Genomic DNA, 23,518 nt, shown 5'->3' on the forward strand with positions numbered 1-23,518 from the left:
TCTGACTCGCCATTGCCATCACGTTTATTTTCCTCTACATTCTTCTTCTCCTCAGACATTCTTCATTGGTAGGACTGTGTGCAGCCTTGACAAAAAACAACAAAAAGATACTGCGCCCAGATGTTCATGTAGTGCATTGCAGTTACAAAAACCAATGTGGGTCTTTGTGACTGGAGCTTCTACTGAAGGTTCTGTTTATGACGTGTCAAAAATAAAAAATCTACGTCAACGATTTTTTGTAGTCGACATTGTCGACTAATCATTGCAGCCCTATTGTCCGCTAAATTCACTCGCTTGTAGGCAATTGTGGAAGATGCTAAATATAGGGCCCTATGATTTCCGCGACACGGAAAACATGGACGGAGTCACAGAACTAAAACTTAAATACAGATTTTAGATTTAAAACTGGAAATGTGCTGAATTTAGAGACTGAAGGGGTGACTGTAACAAAACCTCCCAATAAATCAAATGATTAAATAATATATAGTTCTATCATTCAGATACTATTTTCTAGTTTGTTGTTTTTGAAGCAAATGCAATTCTTTGTAGAAATCCAGTCCTGCCTTTATCATTTTGTGCACGTTTCCTCATTAAAAGGCAAGCAATTTAGCTAGCTGCACAAGACAGAAATATTGAAGCAAGCAGTATCAGATACCCTAGCCACGTCAAAAAAAAAAAAAAAAAGAAACACAAGATTAACTGCAAAATTGAGGGCACAACAATATCCCGGCGACTTTTACGAATCTGGACAACTCTTCAGCAAGTTTTGCCAGCATACCAGAGACTGGACACAAAAAGATACTTGCAATGAGCACATTGAATCTAAAACCCATCTCAAAAACAAGGAGAAATTAAGATCAAAAAGTGTTCCTCTTCAGGTAACAGAGGAATCAACAAAATCGTCAGATGCAAGAAGCCAGTTTGTGTCTATGCGAGTCAGACACACCGCTCGAAAAAATGACGAAGATGCATCCTTTCTTTATTAAGCATTGTAAACAAGGAGGCGTGTTACCAGAAAATTAGAACAGTCTTTGTCAAACTCATTTGCCCCGTGTCTTTGAACAACATATTGATGACATTCTTCGAAAGAATCGTGGCAAGAAAATATATGTTTTAGTTGATGAAACCACCGATTGCCGAGACCACATAGTTCTCAACAGAGTGATAGGTGGGAAAACATTTGGCTGTATGGTAATTCTTTTATGTAGGCAGTTCTAATTGTATGCGATTTATTTACAGTGAATCATTTAACTGATTAAATTATACAGGTATTTAACTGGTATTAACAGTCTTTCTCATAAAAAAAAATGTTATTAGTGAACGGCACTGGTTGTTAACGGGTTCCCTTTCAAAAATTAGCAATGTTGTTTCTGGATTTAATATATGTTTTGCCGTGCGCTGACGAGGCACGCAAAGTCCACATTTGACTCTTCTATAAACTCGCCATCTACACACCTGGGCAGAATAGCAGGCTTTTCCTCAGATACACCAAGCCCTTAAAAACAGATATCTCTTTCTTTTTTCTAAAAGTGAAGTTAACCTTCATCTCAGAAGGATGCATCAAACTAGTAACAGCTCTTACAATTCCGGAGGACACTCACTGTCCTATTGCAATCTCAGCATTCAGCACCATGGAGAATTTGGGCTCCTACCTGATGAATGGACCTGGAAAATAAGGTCCAGTTCTGCTAGTGTGCGGTTTCATTAAAAGGAGTGTAAAGTGCCATTTCATCATTTGTTTTTTTTTGCTGTAGCTGTTACTATTTTCTTACAGTTTAAATATTATATATATATATATATATATATATATATATATATATATATATATATATATATATATATATATATATATATATTATATTTTTTAAACCGGTGAAAACAGAAATAAAAAAATAAATGAAACATTTTGTCAAAATATAAAATGGATTCCATAGGGCCCTATAAATAAATGCTTGTGCTCTGCAGCTAGAATGCTGTTCTGCCTGTTTAAATTACAGTCAGAAACAATACTGCTAAAATTAACTGAATGTGTGTAAAACAAATGGGCAATTGTTGAACATACTGTAAGAAACTTAATACTGATCACATTTGCTATTAAAATATTTTAGAATACAGTATTAACATCTTCAGCCTTTCTAGCAATGATTATATCATTCAGACTGAATCTGCTACCACTATTAAACCATTGAAAATGTTTGTGCATGTTAGTGCTGGAGACTACTGAAGCTAAATGAACCACCAGTCTTCAAATACTAAACATTACATAACTCCTCTTACCTTTACATTTAAGAGAACTTGGATTCATCTTTCCAACCAAAACATACACACTGCCAGTGACTGTCATCACAACATTATGTGCTATTCGTTTACAGATTAGGGTGCTGTGCCATAATAATGCCTCCTCAGTCATATCTCTAGTAGATCACAATTAAAAAGAAATATATAAACGTGTGTAAATAAACAGTTATTGCTACAACATAAGTTCAATAAATTAAGATCTACCTTTTTTAATGCTTTGTTAAGTATGGACACAGTTTCGGTTTCGTATATTTACACACATTTGATTAGCACTATTAGCATTTTAAGGAAGCTCTAAATCATATACTAAACAATTAATATCTTCTTAATATTTTATTTTACTTGCTTGAAAGATAGACTGGTTTTCTTAGCTGTATTTGCAGCAATACTTAATACCAGACACTTAAGGCAGGTATCACTTACCTTCTTATTCCTTCAACACATAACCCAGTTAAGTTAATGGGCCTGATTTTCCACTCATAAAGGTGGATGCCAGTTGGCTGCAAAAAAGTTATTAAAAAAAAGTAATAAAAATCCAGACAAAGTAATTAAATCAAACTGTATTCTTTTTGCTAGCATTATTGCTATATCCAATATAAATAAAAAGAATACCAACTCATAATGCTAATGTGTAATCTCATAATTAAACAAACATTATTTATTTCAGATGCAATTACATAATGCATTTTACAAAAATGCAAATACAGAGAATACATTTGTGTTTGAGATAATGCTAATTTAAAATGCAATTTGCAGGAAGTTTTAGGTAATGTACCAGTTTAGCAAACCAGGTAGTGCCAGCCCCAGTGAACAATAACTATATGAGCACAGTGGATTTAGAAAAGTATTCAGAACTCAAATTTTTTCACACTTTGTGCTAATTTTGAATACATGCGTTTACTATTTTAGCCCATAAACCTACACTCAGTAACTCCTATATTTTGTATACCCTCACACTTAAATGTGTCTAATTTAGGATCATCAATTCACCAAACACAAATTTGCCCCAGAGGATTGCGGGCAGAAGTTTGACCTGCAATGGACAGGCGCCCTGTCCAAGTTATTTCCTGCCTTTCAGCAATAGCTCGCAGAACAGGCTCTGGTCCTATCAACCTTGAACAAGCAGAATCAGGAATTTTATATACCTTTACTCTGGATCCAAGAAGTACCAATGCTCCTAATACAAAAATGTATAGTTAAGTGAGAAAAGATACCAACACTCAATTGTATAAGGGGTCCTCTGAAATTTGGCATAAAGTAGGCATAGTTCCTGTCTCCATCTCTGCTGCATCAAAAACTCCTTCCATTTAAATTAGTAATGACCGTATTAAGTCCATCTCTGATGATCAGTATGAACTGTGCATGGCTAATGACCAAGTGAGGAGGCCACACACAAGAAAAGCCATGGGATGGGAGAGAGTCAGTCTTTGTATTCTTAAGGCCCGTGCTGACCAACTTTGTGATATTCTCTTCTACCCCTACAGTCTGCCACTGAAGCCCCAGACATCAATAAAACCAAGGCACAGGGTATTGGCTTTGGGGGGAAACAACCTTTACGCCCAGTCATTATTACAAGTACTTAGGGGTCTACATCAATGACAGCCTGTTCTCGTCTAGAAACACAAATGAGCTCTTTTTTCTTAGGAGACTGCATTCCGTAATGTGTAAGGTGACATCTTTTACATGTTCTGTGATGGTCAGTGCGATTTATTTTTTGTGTTGTGGTGTACTGGGCTAGTAATATCTCTGCAAGAGAAGCCCACATAATCAGTAAGTTGATTAAAAAAAGCAGGCTCAGTTGTTGGATGCAGGCAAAACTGATGGCCATTATGAAAAAACACTTTGCATTCCCTCTAGAACACACCTTGATGAAGTACTTTCAGCCAGCAAATTATTCAGAAGTGTGTCAAGAAACCCTAGTGGGTCTTAATACCATAGCAATGTGTCTTTATAATGCACTAATCACTGCGACTGCCCTTTTATCTGTAGAAAAGTCAGAAGGTTGTTTTTGACCCTTGTGTGTATTTGAAGGATAGTTGTTTGTAATATTTCATGGCATTCTGTAAAAAGTAAATTTCCCCCTTGGGACAAAAAAACCACTGTCAAAAATGGCAAAGCAGAATAACCCAAAGTACACTGAGTGGCTTTGTTTTATTTATATTATATATACACACACACACACGTATATAAAAAATTGTCTGTACTATTTAATGGACTTAGATCTGATTTTTTTCTATAATTTGCTTGAACATTCTGGTTTATTTTGCAACTTCTCTCATTGTGCTCAGTATCACAGATCGTTTGCAGTAAAGATTTATTTGCGCAAATCCAAGAGGCAGGCTGCTGGCCGAGGGGAGGGGATGGGGCCCTCCTCACTCATTTGCCAACCTCCATTCAAGTCGGTCTACCTCTCACCACATGTTGGAATGTACCTTTCCTCTGCTTAGCTAACAATACCCATTTGTTCAACAGATATTGCCACCTACAGTTTGTTAAAGAGTGACGTTTTACACAGAGAGAGAGAGAGAGAGAGAGATATCAGAGCTACGTGCATTTTAGATAGTAGCTGCCGAGTGCCACAGATATCATGGCCACGTGCTTTTCTCCCCACACAGGAAGCGTTCTCCCATCAATGGTGAACACGATCACATACAGTGCCAATGCTTGACTGAGTGTACCTACCTTCCGCTTGGCCAGAATTACATTTTTATTTAATTGATTTTTAAAGTTTCACTACTATGTGGGTGGAGCCATGGGGGACAGCTAGTATTTTATATAACATGTTTAAGGATATGTTTGACATTTCTGAAATTATTCAAAAGTGTGATGTGTTATTTGATTCAGGCATTTTCTTTATGAATTAAAACTACTTGTCAATTTTTTTTTTACATTAAGATGACAACATAATGCTACCTGCATTTAAGAACTATGTCTATGACAAAAAAACTAAATGATATACATTAAAGGAAGGATACTTATTCTGTTCTCAATTCACAATAGCCTGTTTACATGCAAACTCCACACCTACAACAAATGGACACATCAAAAAAGTTTTTTTCATAAGCATTTTGCATTGCAGAATCAAAAATAATCTGAAAGGTTTTTTTTAACATAAAAGACTGATAAATACTAAAGTGCATAAATGCGTATACAGAGGGAGGGAAAACAAAGAGGAAAAATCAAACACAGTATCATTGCTTTCCATCAACCCCTATAACAATCACAACACAAGGCTAGTAGCTCACTTAGAATGAGTGACAGTATCCCAGTATACAATGGCATTTTAATAGAGTATTTCTAAAACCTGTGGGATCTCACATCTACTGACCTCAATATTAAACAGATACATAGATAGATGTACTTTATTTGTCCCCCCAAGGGTAAATTAGAACTTTACAGAAGCTTGATATGTGACTAGAGAGGTAATCATACAGCAGGTAAACAAGATGACAAATAAGCCTTTATGAAGTTGTCCACCCATTATCTTTCAATTTATTTTGGGAAATATAAAAACATTTCTCAAGAACCACATTTAACTCTTTCGGGGGAAATATCGACTTTGTCAAAAGGAGGGATTGACAGTGATAATCTACTATTGGACTTGTCACTCTGATTTTGAAACTTGTGATCAAAAACAAATGTGAGGTACCAGCATCAGGCGATAGTGGTGCTGAACAGGCTCATATAGCTGATGCACCTACAGCAACGTTCACCTGGGAGAACTGCCACTTACAATGACAAGAGATTGCAGTGCAGTGAGCTGCTGTCATCCCTGTACCCTTCCATGTAAAGACAGCCTAGCAGCCAGCCTGTCCACATATTGCTGGCTAACTGGTGGACATAGCACACAGCAACAATTGTTTAATGTTGATTTCTGTGTGAAACCACTGCTGTGTGTGCTTTTTAGAAAACGGCGTGTTTTGGAAAAAATATTCAGCCCTAAGATAAATGACATAAAATGGACAAATGTATGCTTTTACAGGACAGTCTGAGTTTCTATAATTTGCAAATTATGTTCATATACAAACCAGGTCTTTGAATTTGCAAAATGAGTAATGTAGCCACAGATCATTCGATAATGATTTTTGTACACACTGAGCAGCATTAAAACAACCGACAGGTTAAGAGAAGAACATTGATTATCTTGTTGACCAGTTAGTTGAAGGGGATTTGATGGAAGCTGGAAAAAAGGCACAAGCGTAAGGATCTGAGTAACTCTGACAAGGGCAAAATTGTGTTGACAAATGGGTCAGAGCATCTCCAAAACGGCAGATCTCCTGGGGCGTTTCAAATATGCAGTGGTTAATACCTACCAAAGTGGTCTAAGGAAGGACAACCGGGAAACCAGCAAGAGGGTCATGGGCAGCTAAGGCTCATTGATGGATATGGGGAGTAAAGGGTCGCCTGTCTGGTCTAATCCGACCTATGGTAGCACAAACGGCTAAAAACAATACTGACCACAAGAGGAAGTTGTCAGGACACACAGTGCCTTACAACTTGCTATGCTGTACCACACCAGTTGGAGTGCCCATGCCAACCCATACCCACTGTAAAGCATCAAAACTTGTCCAAGGATCAATGGAATAAGGTATCCTAGTGTGATGAATTATAGTTTCTTGTAGACCATGAGAATTGTCACATTCATGTTGTTTCACTAGGGAAGAGGTGGCAGCAGGATGCACTATAGAAAGGAAAGCAATGTTCTGCTGGGAAATTTTGGGTCATGGCATTCAAGCTGTGGGACATCCTAAGGATTCGCGGGATCCCAGCGGGGTTGCTGGATATCATGGCCGGCCTGTACACTAGTACTGTGAGTTTTGTGTAGAGTGAAGGCAGGAACTCTGCGTTTTGCCCAGTTGATTCTTTGGTTCGTCAGGGGTATGTTCTTGCTCCTTCCCTGTTCTATGCTTGTATGGACTGGGTGTTGGGCAAGGTCGTGGGGTCCAGCGGCTGTGGGACATCTGTTGGTGAAGAAAGATTCACAGATCTTGATGTTGCTGACGAGGCTGTGATCTTCGCAGAGTCAATGGAAGCTCTGATCGGGGCACTCGAGAAACTGAGTGAGGAGTCTGAGTATCTGGGCTTGCAAGTGTCCTGGAAAAAAAACAAGATCCAGGGTTTTAATGACCTCTTGGGCACAGACATCAATAGCCTGTTTGCGGAGACAATGTTGACCTTGTTGAGAGGTTTACTTACCTAGGCAGTGACATTCATGTCTCTGGTGACTCTTCCTATGAAGTCAGCAGACAGATTGGGAGAGCATGGGGGGGATCATGAGGTTGCGGTTGGAAAGGGATGTGTGGCACTCCCAATATCTATGCAAAAGGACGATGGTCCAAGTCTTTACAGTTCTGGTGCTTCCATTCTTGCTATATGGTTGTGAGACATAGACGCTATCCAGTGACCTGAGAGGAAGACTGGATTCGTTTGGTACTGTCTCTCTCCGGAAAATCCTTGGATACCGTTGGTTTGACTTTGTATTGAATGACTGGTTGCTCATGGAGTCCCGAATGAAGCACATTACCTGCACTGTGAAGGAGCGTCAGTTACGGCACTACAGCTATGTGGCGTGTTTCCCTGAGGGTGATCCGGTTTACAGGATCCTCATTGTTGGGGACCCGAGTGGCTGGACCAATCCAAGGGGTCGCCCACGTAGCACCTGGCTGAGGCAGATAGAGGGTCATTTCTGGAGGGTGGGACTGAATCGCGTGACTGCCTGGGGGGGTTGCAAACCGGGATCCCGAGTTGTTTCATCGTGTAGTGGGTGCGGCTATGCACTGTACCTTACATTCAAGTTGATTTTCTTTAACAGATACCACCTATCTAAAGATTGTTGGACACTATGTACACCCCTTAGGGGCAACGGTATTTACTGATAGTAATAGCCTCCTTCAGCAGGATAATTCGCCTCGCCACACTGCAAAATGTCTTCAGGAATAATTCATGAACATGACAAAACAGTTCAAGGTATTGATATGGCTTCCCAATTCCCTACATCTCAATCCAACCAAGCATTTGTGGGATGTACTGAGAAAACAAGGACTTGAAGATCTGCTGCTAATATCTTGATGCCAGACACCATAGGACACCTTCAGAAGTCTTGTGGAATCCATGCCTCGACAGATTGGAGTTGTTCAGGCAGCATGTGGGGGAAACTACACAATATTACTCAGGTGGTTTTAATGTTGTGACTAAGTAGTGTGTAAAGTGGAAATAGTCACATGCATAGAAATGGTGGAAGAATTTTCCAGTAGACTTCATTGGCAGAATAACACAAATAATACAGACCCAAACCTCATGTGACCCAGCCATCAACATATACACCACGACATTTTTTCCCATACAAGTGGTACCATTTAATCCATGTATGAAAATGTGTGGACAGACTTAGTTATTTAAGAATATTGTCATGCACCAGCTACATATACACTAACTTGCTTTGCAACATCTGTAAATGACAATTCCTGCTCAGTTAATTAAAATGAAAACCAAAATAAATTACACTTACTTCTGTTTTTGCATCCGTATCATTCACTTTTATTTCTGGCACTTTTTTTTCACTTCGCTTTTTGTGGTTTTTACTTTTAGTTATGTAAATCTTTGGGCTGATTGCAAAGTCTTGAACATCAGGGGTTTCAAGCACACCATTATAAGTGGCTTTTGCCGAGCTAATATTTGTAAAGGACAGTGGATGTCTCTGAGACCTTTGCTCCAAATTATGCAATTCCAAACTAATATCCATGGGATTACTGTCAGTCTTCGCGGTGTCATTAGATGTTTCATTATTAGTGCTTTCATCCTCATCTAATGACACTAAAAGAATACTTATATCCTGATCATCTGGAAAACAAAAACATAAATGCATTAAGGCAATAAATCTTTGAAAAATGGTCATTTAGAGATTAGTGTAAAATAGGGCTGCAGACTGATCACCATGAACACGAGATTAACGCAATAACAGTTTTGCCATTAAATGTTTAATGTAACACCTAAATGCATTTATTAAATTTGGTTAATTTGACTGCACTTCACATGTTGTTAATGAAGCATCAGCAAACAAATACAAATGTAGCATTGCTATATTGAAATAATGCACAAATATTAGTCCTGTATGTGCAGTTTGTTACAGCCTGCATTTCCACACACTTAACATATGGAAGCTTTCTTCATTCCTGGACTGAGCATCGGAAGGCGGTGATTGACAGCACCTCCCTTTAAGGGCGAGATTTTCAAGCTGCTGTCACAAGGTCAAGCTGCTAAATACAAAAAGAGATGTAAAAAAAACTCATTGCGAGATGCCCGCTTCAAGCTCCATGACTGCATTCTTTTGAGCAGGAAAAAAAGCAGAGTTGATAAAAGAACATTCCTTAAATCAACCAAACATTTGTTTTCTGCTGCTTATATGGGTCCGAGACACAGGGGCAGCAGTCTAAGCAATGATGCTCAGACGTCTCTCTTCTCCACCACCTCCACCGGTGGGGGCATATCAAGATGGTCCCAGACCACCATGCCCAAAACACTTCCCCAGCGAGGTATCCTGGAGGCACCCTAATCAGATGGCTGAACCAACTTAACTTGCTCCTTTCAACGCAGTGGAGCAGCAGCTCTATTTTGAGATCCTCCTAAATGTCTGCGCTCCTCACCCTCTCTCTAAGGCTTAACCCAGACACCCTGGGACAGAAGCTCCCTTTTGCTGCTTGCATCTGCAATCTAGTTCTTTGGCCATTACACAAAGCTCATGAGCATAGGTGAGGACAGGGACAAAGACTGATCAGTAAATCAAGAGCTTTGCCTTTCAGCTCAGCGCTCTTCATCACAAGTGTCTGCAAATACATTATTTCAATTTACTTGAAACAGTTCTCAGTATTTCCCCAATGTTGGGATTACTGGATTAAATGGCCTAACAATCTCGATCACCCACCATCACTACTTCTTGTCGGGAAGGGGAATAAAGGAATTGCAAGGGCCACCTTTGAGACAAACTGATGTATTAAATCATTGTAAAATGTTAAGGGTAACACACTACAACCAAGTCATTAATCTTGGAAGCTCAAACCTGTAGGAGCCCATGGTCACCACCAGGGGGTGCCCCGATGCCTTTGGAGCCCTGGACCTAAGCACTTCCGCCACACTGGGGAGAGCCAGTGGAAGATTGCCGGGAGGCACCTGGAGCACATCCGGGTGTGTATAAAAGGGGCTGCCTCCCTCCATTCGATCGCTTGAGTCAGGTGGAAGAAGGACAAGGTCTAGGAGGAGAGGCAGCCAGAAAGAAAGGACAGCATTGGATAGTGAGGCCTGGACTTTGGGGATTTTGAGGTTGTGTGCACTGTAAATATGCTTAATAAATGTGTGGTGATTGAACCATCTGTGTTCGCCTGTGTCCGTGCCATGTTCCACACAAGATACACCCGTTCTCATTTTGAAATTCTTTACTTCAATTGCCTGCAAAAACGACCATCACTTTGTGCAACTCAGAATATCCAAGTAGGTTACAAGTCCTGTATCAAATTGAAAAAGTGATTCCCATGAGGGTTTAGCTTTCCTGATTATTTGAGTGACATGAGCAATGTGAGATTTTTACCACCTTGTCACCCCATCAATTACTATTGTAGAACTGATCACTAATGTCTTCAATTGTGTCATGAGCTTTTCTCTCTCCATTCTGCATGAAAACATGAAATTTTAAAATTTTCTTGGCCACCACTACAAAAGTACACGGAGTAACAATGTAATGTATAAAAAATGTCATGTTTGGATGGAGTATTCTTTTAACAGAATTTAAAATATAACCCAATTGGGATTTTACTTGCTTTTGTAAATTAGGCAATAGAATTTGTCATCAGTGTAATCATCTAAATCCTGTAGAAATGTTCCCTCTTATAGGACAGTGTCTTGCATCTTGTATTTCTGATTAATGTTACCTTTACCTGCAGGTAGCAATTTGGACTTCCCTAAATTAAACTGCATTTTGCAAAAGTTTGGCCAGCTTTGATGATTATCTAGGTTACTTTTAACTACCTCTTCAGTACTTACTATTTTTATAAGACAGTCATCTATCAATTTCTAACGTTTAAAACAAAGGTTAAATTTAAGGAGGTTCATGATGTAGTTGAACATGGTCTCATTGTGCATCAGAGGAGAGGATTCCTGAAAAAATAAATAAACTTAGTTTGACCAGGAAGAACAATCTCCACCTCTGGGACACATTTGAAGTATATACAGTGGTGTGAATAACTATTTGCCCCCTTCCTGATTTCTTATTCTTTTGCATGTTTGTCCACAAAATGTTTCTGATCATCAAACACATTTAACCATTAGTCAAATATAACACAAGTAAACACAAAATGCAGTTTTTAAATGATGGTGGTTATTATTTAGGGAGAAAAAAAAAATCCAAACCTACATGGCCCTGTGTGAAAAAGTAATTGCCCCCTGAACCTAATAACTGGTTGGGCCACCCTTAGCAGCAATAACTGCAATCAAGCGTTTGCGATAACTTGCAATGAGTCTTTTACAGCGCTCTGGAGGAATTTTGGCCCACTCATCTTTACAGAATTGCTGTAATTCAGCTTTATTTGAGGGTTTTCTAGCATGAACCGCCTTTTTAAGGTCATGCCATAGCATCCCAATTGGATTCAGGTCAGGACTTTGACTAGGCCACTCCAAAGTCTTCATTTTGTTTTTCTTCAGCCATTCAGAGGTGGATTTGCTGGTGTGTTTTGGGTCATTGTCCTGTTGCAGCACCCAAGATCGCTTCAGCTTAAGTTGAAGAACAGATAGCCGGACATTCTCCTTCAGGATTTTTTGGTAGACAGTAGAATTCATGGTTCCATCTATCACAGCCATCACACTACCACCACCATATTTTACTGTTGGTATGATGTTCTTTTTCTGAAATGCTGTGTTCCTTTTACGCCAGATGTAACGGAACATTTGCCTTCCAAAAAGTTCAACTTTTGTCTCATCAGTCCACAAGGTATTTTCCCAAAAGTCTTGGCAATCATTGAGATGTTTCTTAGCAAAATTGAGACGAGCCCTAATGTTCGTTTTGCTTAACAGTGGTTTGCGTCTTGGAAATCTGCCATGCAGGCCGTTTTTGCCCAGTCTCTTTCTTATGGTGGAGTCGTGAACACTGACCTTAATTGAGGCAAGTGAGGCCTGCAGTTCTTTAGACGTTGCCCTGGGGTCTTTTGTGACCTCTCGGATAAGTCGTCTCTGCGCTCTTGGGGTAATTTTGGTCGGCCGGCCACTCCTGGGAAGGTTCACCACTGTTCCATGTTTTTGCCATTTGTGGATAATGGCTCTCACTGTGGTTCGCTGGAGTCCCAAAGCTTTAGAAACGGCTTTATAACCTTTACCAGACTGATAGATCTCAATTACTTCTGTTCTCATTTGTTCCTGAATTTCTTTGGATCTTGGCATGATGTCTAGCTTTTGAGGTGCTTTTGGTCTACTTCTTAGTAAGGCAGCTCCTATTTAAGTGATTTCTTGATTGAAACAGGTGTGGCAGAAATCAGGCCTGGGGATGGCTACGGAAATTGAACTCAGATGTGATACACCACAGTTAGGTTATTTTTTAACAAGGGGCATTTACTTTTTCACACAGGGCCATGTAGGTTTGGATTTTTTTTCTCCCTAAATAATAAAAACCATCATTTAAAAACTGCATTTTGTGTTTACTTGTGTTATATTTGACTAATGGTTAAATGTGTTTGATGATTAGAAACATTGTGTGACAAACATGCAAAAGAATAAGAAATCAGGCAGGGGGCAAATAGTTTTTCACACCACTGTATATCAATGCATTAAATTAAACAAACATCTCCTTGTGCAAACCACTTAAACTACTGACACTAAAAGAATAAGAGTATTTTGTGCAAGTTTCCTAAATGTTCATGTTCTATGTTTACATTTGGAAGTTAAATATAAAGTGGCACTTCATAACAAATGTCTTTTTCTAATAACAAAACTTGCTTTCTTTTTTTTAATTATTCACCTAAAAATGAAATGTTTCTGCTATTAGTAATTGATCATTTTGCGTGCAATATCATTGTATTCATGAACACACTTCCATTTAATTTGTACATGTAGTAGCCAAACTACAGAAAATGACATTTAAAAAAAAAAAAAAAAAAAAAAGATCAATCATATGTTAACTAATTTTAAACATACTACATAATAATGGGTACAGTACAGTATTTGGTAAAGTTCTCTTCGTGAATGTTAAACTTAAAAGACATTCTCACTAAGAGAAGTGTGTGGTTGTTCAGCTGTTAAGCCTGTACAAGTGCAACCACTGAAAAAATGACAATATGATTCATTTGCTTGTATTTCATTACTGTAATTCAAAAGGAAATACATTTTACAATTTTGATATAGGATCATATCTACAGAAACCCCATGCAAAAGCTCAACAATTTATGCTGCAAAATCTCTCATACCAAACAAAGGCACTCACTAGTGTTTTTTTTTTTTGTTTTTTTTTTGCTTAATTCCTTTAAATGTTGGTGAATTGGAAATTAAAAATCTGGGAGAAAAAAATGATTATTGGAAAGGCAATTTAAGAACATGAAATTTTTCTATAACGCTTTACTCTATCTTGAGAAATGGATTACAACGCCGACTAATGCAAAGGAATTCTTAAGGAAAAAGTTTGCCTTCAAGTTAGTCGAATGCAATTCCTCATGCATATGAACAAACAGGCACCAAGATATTGTAATACAGATAGCATCTTCAAATAATTTTAAATAAGAAATATAACCATTACCATAGCTCCTCCATCAAAACTAATAGATATGATTTCTTCATATAACACAATGCTGCAACTTCACACACAATAGCTCTGCTAAGAACACTTATCAGCTGATTGCACAAAAGTTACCTTGAAAAATAAAATGGGTTAAATATTTAACTGAGCTGCTGAGGCAGTTAATGTAGCATAGTGATACACAGAATGAGAAAACTGTGCCTGAAATAAAATTAAAATGTAACATTATATTGACCCTACCAGTACATTAAAGTATTTAAATTAACGTCAAATCATTTTCAATTTGTCTCTGCACTATGTTTTTCAGATGTAAGCTAATATAAAAGGTCCCCTTTTCGATCAAAGTATTAAGCATTCAATAATATGTTTTGCCAAAGCAAGCTCTAACATAAGCCAGCAACATTTTCTGGTGTCCATTTTTAATACAATTCATAAACTGAAGTGGAGCAGGAAGGCAAAATTTACCACAACAGCATTAGGAACAAACAAATCCTGGATGGGACAGCAAAGCACAAGTTTAATTCTGTAATTTCACCAAGCAATTTATTAACCTTGTTGCCGTTAACTCCGAATGTGACTTGGGCTGGGAATTCTATGTAATTATGGTGATTTCCAAGTCAAATTTGGAGTGATATGATCTGATTTACAGTGTTAATACTAAATATCTTATTACAGCATTGTTTCCATCTAGTGGATGAAATGACATCATACTGCAAAAAAATCATGAATACCTGCATTTCTATGCATTTTGCCACTCGAAGGTAATTCATTAATATTCATGAGTGGGGAAAAAGCCTTCAACAACAACGGCGTGTAAACAAGAAACTATAAAGTCTATTTAAGAATAAACTAAGCCATTATTTGAATAAAGCAATAGAGAATTTGAACTGGACATTAGACGTTGACCTTTACAGCGAAACGGATCCTTACTGAACTGTATAACTAAGCCTCTGTGATATGCCTGGAGTCTTCAGTCACATAATGCAATCAAAGAGCGTAAATATGTCCATGACAAAAAGGGAAAATCGTTGTGATCAAGTAGAACATCAAGACAGATGTTGGCCCCCAAGAACTGTTCACAACGCATCAGCTGTCAACATTCACTTTGTGGAAATCACTAAGCCTTGTACTGTGGTAAACTACAATGACACAAGGGGTGTATCAATTGCGGGGATCAGGTATTGGTATTCTAGCTCATTATATTCAAGCAACAGAAAAACCAAAGATGCACAAACGAACAATCTTCTACAGTTCCAATTAAAACATCTGGCTGTGCATTGGTTATTATTTCAAAATATATCATACAAAGGATACATACTAAATCTGGAAAGAAGTGAACGTTAGGCATACTGTACCAAATGTCAATATAAACAGAGCAGAAAATCTATTTACACAACGTCCATGTTTTTGACTCATTTTTCAGGCCGTAAACATAACACTAAAGAGGCTATAACATTATCACTGAACATCTGAAATGTGCACTTTAATTGTGAAGAGATCTTTTACTTTATTTTTTATTGTGTTTGACAGATTTTCATCTTACAGTTTAAAGTGATACTCAGTAACAATAAATTTGAAAAATAAAGCAATTTTTGAGCCAAACCACAAGCAACTGAAAATTACTATACAACAAGTGCTTTCTTAAACGCCAATACATTCAATAATTAATTCAGTGAATCTGAATATAGTACAGTAATTCAACATATACTGTATTTCTTCTCAAAAAATTATTTCAAACATACCTTCACTGATGTCACTGTCGCTACTCTCAGCAGGAGAAGCTACTTTAAATAGATATTGTTTATTCCTTTCACTTCTTACAAAATTAGGCAGTTCTTGTTCTCTAAATTGCATAGATGACACTGAAACATTCAATAAAGGTAATGAATTATTACAGTTTAGTTCAACTGGTAACTAAATACACTTTGTCAAAGAGATCAAAGTTTATGAACAGATTAAATAAAATAAAAAAAAAAAGCCCACCTTCCTGTCTTTCATCCACAATCATATCAGTTGATACTCCTGGCACTTACACACATTGACAAAAGTAATTGTTAGTAGTGCTTTTCTCCATCAAAAGTAAACACATTTATAAAACCTTACATTTTGATTATATTTATATTACAAAACGGTAAGTACAAGCAAATTTAGAATTCAAAAGATGATGTAGAGTAAAAAAAGGTGCAAATAGCTTAGGCTTACTCTTCTGGAAAGCAATTAGAATGCATCTTCTTACTGAGCAGGTGCACAAAACCAATAAGGACTGCAGAGATATTTGCTTTTAAAAGATGTGTTTTTTGACAAATGTAAATGCCTAAAATAATCACTATGGACTTGACATACTATGAATACTGGAATAGGCACCTTAACCTATGAGACCAAGGTCAACAGCACTACTGTAGTCATACACTGCATCAAGCAAGGCAGACCAACCTTCATCCATTTTTATTTTCTCAATATGGATTGAGCCAGGAAGTGCTTGAATGTTTTCAGTTACTAGTGCTTCTGTGCATGGAGATCCTTTAGTTGGCAATTCCTTTTCACCATTAACACCATATAAGATTACTTTACTTTGTCTTAGAACTGGCACAGAAAGAAAACACAAACATGCTTTACATGATGTACTACCACATTTTAAGAAAACAAATGATTACTGTGTAAGCCACCTCAAAAGGAAGGGTTGGTGTCTGCTTTAGTCTCCCTAAATAAATGTATGAGTTTTAAATTAAAAAGCATACACTTAAAGCAAAGTGGTTTTCTTCAGTAGACCGATTTTGCTTACAATGTAATGCAAATTATATATGGTGAACATTAAATCAACATTATCAAAGCAAAAATATTATACTCTCAACTTTGTAGGTTAAATTTTTCAGTGAAGTTGGGAGTCATTTTATGAACACACACGGATCACATGTAAATGTTCTCTCAAAATTACTTTATCAATTGAAATAGATTTCAAAACGGTTTACTATAATTTTAGGATCTCAGGCTTCAGTGAGGGTGTGTGGTTAGGAGACTAACCCTATAAGCACCAGATGGATGGCAGGAACCAACCTCAGATGGTTAATTTACTACGATTCCTGTTTGCTGAATGCAACTAATAGATTTGCACTTTTAGAAGCAAGATGAACACATTTTCCCCAAATGATACATACAGATAATAAAGAATGCAATTCAGAATAAAATAGTAATAAAACTACATCAATACACTTTCTTTTTAACTTATAAATTATGGGATGTACTAAGCCTGCAACTGCCATCACATAATTTTGCTTGCATTACTATTCAAATAATTCCAAACCAAGGCTGAGAACAAAGTGGATGCTCTATTTTGCCTGTAAACAAATGGAGGGCTAAAGTGTGTTCACCATAGTGATTCAGAAGAATGATCCTTTAAGATGCCAATAACATGCAGGAATGACGTGCAACACGGAGAGTGAAGAATATATCTTCGTTACCATTACAAAAAAAAAAACACATTACTCAAAGCAGTTATATATATATATATATATATATATATATATATATATACACACACACACATACATACATATACATATATATATACACACACACACACACATATATATATATATACATACATACACACACACACATACAGTATACACAAAGTTAAAAACTTGTGGGCACAAAATAAAACATTCAGAACTTTGGTAGCTCCACATAATCTGTTACTACAAACCGAAGCTGCTAGGATAAAAACAAAACTAAGCAAAGAAAACAGAACAAATCTGTCCAAAATTTCCAAGCATATTTATCGTGTATAAAAGCAAAAGATATTGTGAACTGTAAAGAAAAAGATTTTTATAATAATCTATAACTTGTACCATTGTGAAATATGTATTTTAACATATAATAAAACATACAAGAAGGAGAATGCTTTTAAATTACAAAATTGTCTTAATAGCTGACATAGGCCTTTTGCAGCCTACTTTCATTTTACTATACCTGGAAACACAATCTTCCGTGACCCCTGCTTGAACAGAGGTCACCTCACATAGCAAATCCGCATTTTTGCTAGAGAAATTAGTGGATGAAAATAAAAGTCTTCCGTTCTTCATTTGCTTCAGAGCTTCGAATATTACCAAACTTTGACTTACCTCCAGGATACTGGCCAAGTTTTGCTGCCGATTTATTAAAAACTGGACTTTTTTCAGTGTATGGAGCATTCTGTTTCCACATTTTGGAACTTTCAAGCAATGGATCAAATTCTTTCTTAGTCTCTTTCTTGGTATTGGCAACGTAGCATTCAGTTGAAAATGGTATTTTGTTAAACTTTTTAGTTTCTGCATTATCATTATGCGGCGCACGTGGCTTCTTCCGCGTCTCCAAGGAACAGCTTTTGAAATTATTAGATATGTCTAAGCTACTTTGAGAACTGTTCACAACACGTCTGAAATCAGGAAAATACATACGTGGCACAGAACCAATATTAAAGTTTTCATGAATTCGTGTGGACTTCATAACCTTCTTTGAAGGCCTTTCCAGAACTTTTTTCCGGACAGCTTTATCTTCGAAGACAGGACCATCATTTTTCTCTTCTGAGTCACTGCAGTCAACCCCAGCCTTTTTCAATAGTTCTTTCATAGGAGTAGCCTGACTTATCAGGCCATCAAAGGGTATACCCATTGTGTGCAAGGCATCCCTTCTACGAATGGGAGTCTTTGCTGGAGACAGAAGCATCTTGTATTCGGATTTACTTAACATGCAGTTAAGTTATCTTCAGAATACAACAAAAGTATTTCCAACGTTTGTCTGAAAAGTAAAAAAAAAAGTTCAAATATGTCATAGTTACAAAATACTTAACTACGGATTCTCACTTTTATAGATTTTTTAAACTCGTGTTGTATGCGAAACAAAACGATGTAATAAAGCACAACCCCATCAAGCAAATAAAAATAATATAGCACGTAAAGCAGTATGCTGCGTATAGAATAATTCAAGAAACCCAGCACTCGGCACGACCAGACAAACGGGGGTCTTTCTAATCAGTATTTTAACACCTTGCACGCCTTCACCTTGACCACTCCCAGTGCATTTTAGCAAAACTTAAAAGAAAGGCACAAGCTTGCTCAATTGAAATGACACGAAGACATTGATTTATTTCGATATAAAATAAAGTGAACATCTGAAACCCACGACAAACCAATGCCTAAGAAATATATTAGCTTAAAAGGCGTATCGGCTGCATTAACGCTAAGCAAGCTTAAAAATGCATGAAACCTACAGAACTACCACTTCTTAATTTACCGAAAAGTGGCACTACAGAATTTTCAGAAACACTCAAGGCCTCAAAATTAGAATACGCTGTTTTTTTGTTTCTGCTCTTGGTTATAAGATATATATCCTGTCCAATTAAACAGTGGTTTGAAAAGTGCAACTTTTTGCCCCCCAAACCAATGCGTTTTCAGAAACTACAGCATTCCCAAGCCAGACGCACATTTCAACGCACTTGGCGCAGGAGGCAAAACTCGCACTTTCACACAAATAAATAAGATACTTGAGACTGTCACCTGTAGCTTTATTAGTATTCCTTTAACATAAAATCACTATTTATAAGCACAATACTCCGAAATAAACAATTCCACATCGAAACAAACTCACCTTCCACCAACTACCTTTTGAATCTGAAATGCAAAACGTTGATTGGGCAATAACGTGCCCAAGGCGACGTTTCTAATTGGCTAGTTAACAATGAGCGCGTACTGATGATGTCATTGACTGAAGTGGCGGAAGGGAATGTCGTTACCTGATCTGCGGTGCCGTGCCCAACAAGTAGAAGACAGGTGGTGAAATTGTGACGTCATCTGAATGCGCCTATCAGCTGATGAGCGCTTCATGTGACTTCAGATGCTTCGCAAGCGGCTGACTGTTAAGCTCCGACCGTAAGCTTGGCTGCGGTTCCAAAGAATGGATTTGTTTGCCTGTTTGAGAAATTTTGTATCTCACTACGCAGTGTTGTTGGCGATTGCACTTTGCCTAGTTAGAAGTGATATGATAGTGGATGCGAAATCTGCTCGGAGGCCCAACATTGTTCTGATTCTCACAGATGACCTCGATGCTGTGATTGGTGGTCTGGTAAGATGAGAATTCTCCTTAAAATGTAGGCATTCAGAAGTAGTAAGACTGTTTAATGCTGTTCAAGCTGACAACATTCTTTAAATCCAAACGTTGTAGAAAAATGTTAATGGAAAAGTATTTTCTGGAAAAGTTTAGGAGGGACAGATTAGATTTCCTTTATGCAAGTTTAGCACATTGTAAAATGCTGCAGCCTTAAACAAGAAAAAAAAAATATCCGTTTACGCGGAGCGGCAGTAGATCTTGGAGTGTGCATTCCAGATGAGCTGAAGAGGGCACAGCAGCACATTTCAGCCGTTGTCAAAAAGGTTTACCGACTTCTTAAGATATCTGAAAACAATGCGGATTTCTCACAAATTTCTGCCTTCTCCGCTTAAGACCATAAAACAATATTGAAGGTGACACCTTCTCGTCAGGACATACTTAACACATGCAGGATCAGAAAGGCAGACAGGATTATTAAGGACCTCCATTGAGTTTCTCACTCCTCCCTTTTAGAAAACGATATAGCCCATTCACACTCGTACCAGTAGATTCAGGGACTTTTCTGTCCACAGTGCATAAGATATAAACAGCCAGTCATAATAAAAAAAAAATACAGTACGTGTTTTTGCATGTGTGCCCAGTGTTACTGAGCAGCAAGTCGTAATAACACTGTATGTGTTTATGTACGAGTAATATATTAATATAGAATTGTGTGTAAATATATGAGTGTGTGTTTTTCATTCTTTGTATATATGCTTATTTTTCTGTGTATATTTTTGTTGTTACTGTTGTACTGTCACTTGTGTGCAAGTAAGTATTTCATTGTATTATATGCACATGGCAATAAATACAATACAATTTATTTTTGTATAGCCTAAAAATCACACATGGAGTGCCGCAATGGGCTTTAACAGGCCCTGCCTCTAGACAGCCCCTCAGCCTCAAAAAAAAAAAAAAATTAAAAAAAAAACAGTAGGGGAAAAAATGGAAGAAACCTCGGGAAAGGCAGTTCAAAGAGAGACCCCTTTCCAGGTAGGTTGGGCGTGCAGTGGGTGTCAAAAGAAGGGGGTCAATACAATACACAGAACAGTACAAATCCTCAATACAGTATACAAATAAAAGTTTTAGAAGTACGTAGCAGAATTTAACAGTAGATGATATCGCATAATATGATTTGGATTTGTTTAGAGTCCTGGAGACCTCATCCATCAAGCTGCCTGCCCCATTTAGCCATTCCATGGCTGAAACAGTGCTGGGCCAGCCGATCCGATGAAAGGACCCCTCTTTCCCACGATTCCTGCGATCCTCCATCAGGGATGTCTTTACCTTAGGCAGGCAAAATAACTTGGCAGGTGGGCCGTGGCACCAAGTGCCACATTTGAGTACAAAGAAGAGAAACAGAATATGTTATATTATAACTATCATGTTCCTTATGTTTTAGTGCTAATGATTAACAACAGAGATGCAGTATGTACAGTTAATCAGCAGCTCTAGTCAGGATACGCTAAACTGAAGTAGTGAGTCTTCAGCCGGGATTTAAAAGCTGAGACCAAAAGGGCATCCCTTATAGTAGCAGGCAGACCATCCCACAGTTTAGGGGCCCTGTAACTAAAAGCTCGACCTCCCACTGTTATTTTATTAATCCTTGGAATCCTAAGCAGACCGGCATCTTGAGATCTTAATGTGTGCTCTGGTTTGTAAGTCATGATAAATTCAGACAAGTAAGCTGGACCTTGGCCATTTAATGCTTTATATGTTAAAAGGAGGATTTTGAAATCTGCCTTAAACTTAACCGGGAGCCATTGTAAGGATTTTACAACTGGGCTTATGTGTTCGTATTATCTTGTTCTTGTAATAGTTCTTGCAGCAGCATTTTGGATTAACTGGAGGCTGTATAAAGAACAGATTGAACATCCAGTGAACACCACATTGCACTAGTCAATCCTACTAGAAATAAATGCATGAATTAATTTCTCGGAATCCTAAGATCTCTGGTCTCAGAATTAATCTGTATAAAAGTGTACTCTTTCCAGTGGATTCTCAAGCATATAATATTAGATTAGACACCCTATCTTTTATCATTGCAGAACAGTTTAAATACCTAGGGGTAAACATCACAAGTAAATGCAAAGCTCTTTGGACACAAATAGATGAACATACACAGTCCTGGTCCACAATAGAACTAAAATCCTGCAGTACTTCTTTATATTCCCTGCTCTGTGCCCCAAAAAATGCAAGTTATCAGCAATATACTAATAACCCAATTGTGCTTCACTCACTCAGAATATGGAACCAATTTAAAAAGCATTTTAAGGTGGAGAAGCTTTTATCTATGACACCTCTGCAAGAGCACCACCTCTTTCAACCTTTGCAAACAAATGCAGTTTTTAATATCTGGAAAAAATTTGGGATTAACTTGCTTAGAGATCTTTATATAGACAACGTCTTTGCATCCTATGAACAATTACATTCCAAATTTAACATTCCAGCTGCACATTTCTTTCACTATTTTCAAATTAGGAACTTTGTTAAACAGAACCTGCCCGATTTTCCTTATCTTGCATCCTCATCCATGCTGAAAAAAATATTGCTCAATTTCAAGGACTCAGACACCATCTCAGTAATATATAAAATTATTTTACGGTCCTTCCCTTTCAAAGATCCAAGAGGACACTGGGAAAAATATCTCTCAATTAATATATCAGAGAAGGAGTGGAAAATAGCAATGCAGAGAATTCACTCGAGCTCCATATGCACAAAGCATACAATTATTCAACTCAAAATTATATATCGAGCACATCTGTCTCGCTTAAAACTCTCCAAAATGTTTCCAGGACAAGATCCAACCTGCGAACGCTGCAATCAAGTCCCAGCCTCACTGGGTCACATGTTTTGGACCTGCACCAAATTAACATCATTCTGGACCAAAATTTTTAATTACCTTTCAGACAGCCTTGGTGTCACAATCCCTCCTAACCCATTAACAGCTGTGTTTGGGGTTCTTCCAAATGTGTTTAAAGTGGAGAAGGACAAACTGTGATTGCATTCACTACACTTTTGGCACGCAGACTTATTTTGCTAAACTGGAAGAATCCTAACTCTCCTCTTTTAAGTCAGTGGGAAACTGATGTTTTATACAATTTGAAATTGGAAAAAATAAAATACTCATTTAGAGGATCTGTACAGATTTTTTTCAAAACATGGCAGGATCTGATCAGTAATATTTTAGAATAAGCACAGAGGAAGCAATTATTTCTGAATTTCTTTTTCTTCTCCATTCATCTCTATTGGCTTATCAAACTCATCAATTTAGGTATGTTTGCAAGCCTTAAGTTTTACTCCGTTGGCCATGCTCTCTCTCTCTCAGGG

At 37.6% G+C, this 23,518-nt stretch overlaps 2 protein-coding genes across 9 annotated transcripts in view; one reads left to right on the forward strand and one right to left on the reverse strand.

Moving 5' to 3' along the window:
- LOC120539684 (mis18-binding protein 1-like) overlaps window positions 1-19,855 on the reverse strand; it is a 53,348-nt gene extending 33,493 nt beyond the window's left edge. For 3 of the 7 annotated variants that reach the window (XM_039770039.1, XM_039770040.1, XM_039770035.1), the window contains exons 1-6: window positions 19,691-19,731; window positions 18,187-18,841; window positions 15,808-15,927; window positions 8,807-9,138; window positions 2,722-2,798; window positions 2,278-2,414 (exon numbers count right to left, since the gene is read on the reverse strand). In XM_039770039.1, coding sequence (XP_039625973.1) covers window positions 2,278-2,414; window positions 2,722-2,798; window positions 8,807-9,138; window positions 15,808-15,927; window positions 18,187-18,793 — 1,273 coding nt within the window. In that variant the 5' untranslated portion in view covers window positions 18,794-18,841; window positions 19,691-19,731. Of the gene's footprint in view, window positions 1-2,277; window positions 2,415-2,721; window positions 2,799-8,806; window positions 9,139-15,807; window positions 15,928-18,186; window positions 18,842-19,336; window positions 19,504-19,599; window positions 19,640-19,690; window positions 19,732-19,835 lie in introns of those variants that run through there. The other 4 variants (XM_039770037.1, XM_039770036.1, XM_039770038.1 and 1 more) reach the window with 4 other exon arrangements.
- Window positions 19,856-19,898: 43 nt separating this feature from the next.
- gnsa (glucosamine (N-acetyl)-6-sulfatase a) overlaps window positions 19,899-23,518 on the forward strand; it is a 103,309-nt gene continuing 99,689 nt past the window's right edge. Inside the window, exon 1 of one of the 2 annotated variants that reach the window (XM_039770042.1) lies at window positions 19,899-20,164. In XM_039770042.1, the coding sequence (XP_039625976.1) occupies window positions 19,997-20,164 (168 nt within the window). In that variant the 5' untranslated portion in view covers window positions 19,899-19,996. The remainder of the gene's footprint in view (window positions 20,165-23,518) is intronic. The other variant, XM_039770043.1, reaches the window with a different exon arrangement.

The sequence above is a fragment of the Polypterus senegalus genome, chromosome 11 (assembly GCF_016835505.1).
Source record: "Polypterus senegalus isolate Bchr_013 chromosome 11, ASM1683550v1, whole genome shotgun sequence".
NCBI lineage: Eukaryota > Metazoa > Chordata > Cladistia > Polypteriformes > Polypteridae > Polypterus > Polypterus senegalus.